Genomic DNA, 1,735 nt, shown 5'->3' on the forward strand with positions numbered 1-1,735 from the left:
TTATAGCATGAATCTCTTGTGGAACTTGTTGAATTGATGCTGTTGCACTGGCAGGAGGCACTGCACCGGTGACAAGTAGCAGTTGCGGAGTGGCCATGGCGATTGTGGTCTTTTCTCGAGAACTTGATTACCGCGAAGTGCCTGAGCGAACAGCGGTGTGTTGAACGAGTCCTTCTGCATGTTGCGATAGGTCTCAAAGTTCACTCCGGTGCGCGCCTGGATCGGCGACACCTCGAATTGTGGCTTGAAGCCAGAGCTACCGTAGCCGAGCTGTAACGTCTTGATGAGTTTTGTTCTATGGTTTACAGTTGGGACTATTAAAGTTTGGTTAGGTATTTCTAAGAAGTACTATGGGAAAATATAAAAATCACCTGCTCAAATTCAGCGAGATGACCGTTAGCAGCGATGAGAAGTCCGGAGACGACAACAAAGAAAACCAAGGTTGAGTTCATTTTTCGCTCTGAAATAATGAAATAATTACTTTGAAATGACACTGTAGAAGAACAACGAGCACGGAAGAGACCAAATAAAAAAAAAGCAGAATCCACAATGAATTAAAGGTGGTAGCGGTTAAAAACAGGTTATATATAAGAACAAACCCTGATTTTCTGAAAATCGAAAAAACAGGGTGATAATAAGCTCGTAATAACACGCTGTACCACTAATTTCTGTTATCTATCACAAAATTCAACGGAACTAGACCGCTGTCTGTAGTCCTGGTTGATCATTGTCTAGATGTCAAAACATTCAGACAGAAGAATATAGAAATCTAGGAATTGGAAAGCATATAGAAGAAATAACATTGGAATATCAGAAAATGTGTGGAAGATTGGATGGCTGATGAAGATGATGAAACGACGACCAACGGCGTCTCATTTTTTATGAAGCCTATGTATTCGTGGGTTGTTATGTTGTTTTTATGTGTCAATGGTGGTATAAGCTTTCAGATTACACACATTAAATATAAATCTTCCAAAAAATTTGAAATTAATCGTTTTCCAATTCTACAGTACCAAAAATATAGGTTTCCTGAGGAATATTAAACCTTTAAACAAAAAAAATTCATCATGCATGAAAATTCGCACAAGGATTAATAAGTAAGCTCAGATTTTTAAACTTTCTCAGAATCAATGTCATGAATAAGTGTATACCCTAAATCTCCAAAACAGAGCACATTTTGTTTTTGTAATATCTGCATATCATCAAAATATGGTGTATGAAAAAAAATATATAACCATGCGACTTCATCATCTGGCTACTGTTTTAAGATTCTTTTAAGAAAACCCAACCAAACATTGTGATGAATGAAATGAACTTGTTCAATCATCCACCTTTATAATTGGTTAACGTCTATGATATGTGACGTCAGTTAGGGTTTGTTCCCTATGGAACAGGTCGTCAACAAGTTTGTCACCTCACGTTACTACAATGACGCTGCTCCGTGAGTCAGATGGCACCACGGGGAGTTGTGGATATGTCTAGCCATAATAGAGAATTCATTCCCAATTCGAGTGTCCAGCCTGCTTAGGACATTGGCAGTAACCAGAAACAATTATATAGAATTTATCAATTCCCCGTTTGTTGCTGAACGAGGAAGTCAAAAAGGGGGAATAAATATGAAACGTATTGCTAGTAGCAAGAAAGGTCCGAGTTTAGAAATGTATGAGTTTTTAGGTTTTAGACTGACCACCAGCTCCTAGAGTAAAAATTTGAAAGAATGAGATTCTTGGCGGGC

General features: G+C 38.3%; 1 protein-coding gene across 1 annotated transcript; it reads right to left on the reverse strand.

Annotated features, from left to right (window-relative positions):
• GCK72_025356 (uncharacterized protein) lies at positions 1-452 on the reverse strand (the record flags this gene model as incomplete). The annotated part of the gene is made up of 2 exons (XM_003103689.2): positions 1-270; positions 372-452. The coding sequence occupies 2 exons, from the start codon at positions 450-452 to the stop codon at positions 1-3; spliced, it is 351 nt and encodes a 116-aa protein (XP_003103737.2).
• Between the last annotated feature and the right edge of the window lie 1,283 nt (positions 453-1,735).

This window comes from Caenorhabditis remanei, chromosome X, assembly GCF_010183535.1.
Source record: "Caenorhabditis remanei strain PX506 chromosome X, whole genome shotgun sequence".
Lineage (NCBI taxonomy): Eukaryota > Metazoa > Nematoda > Chromadorea > Rhabditida > Rhabditidae > Caenorhabditis > Caenorhabditis remanei.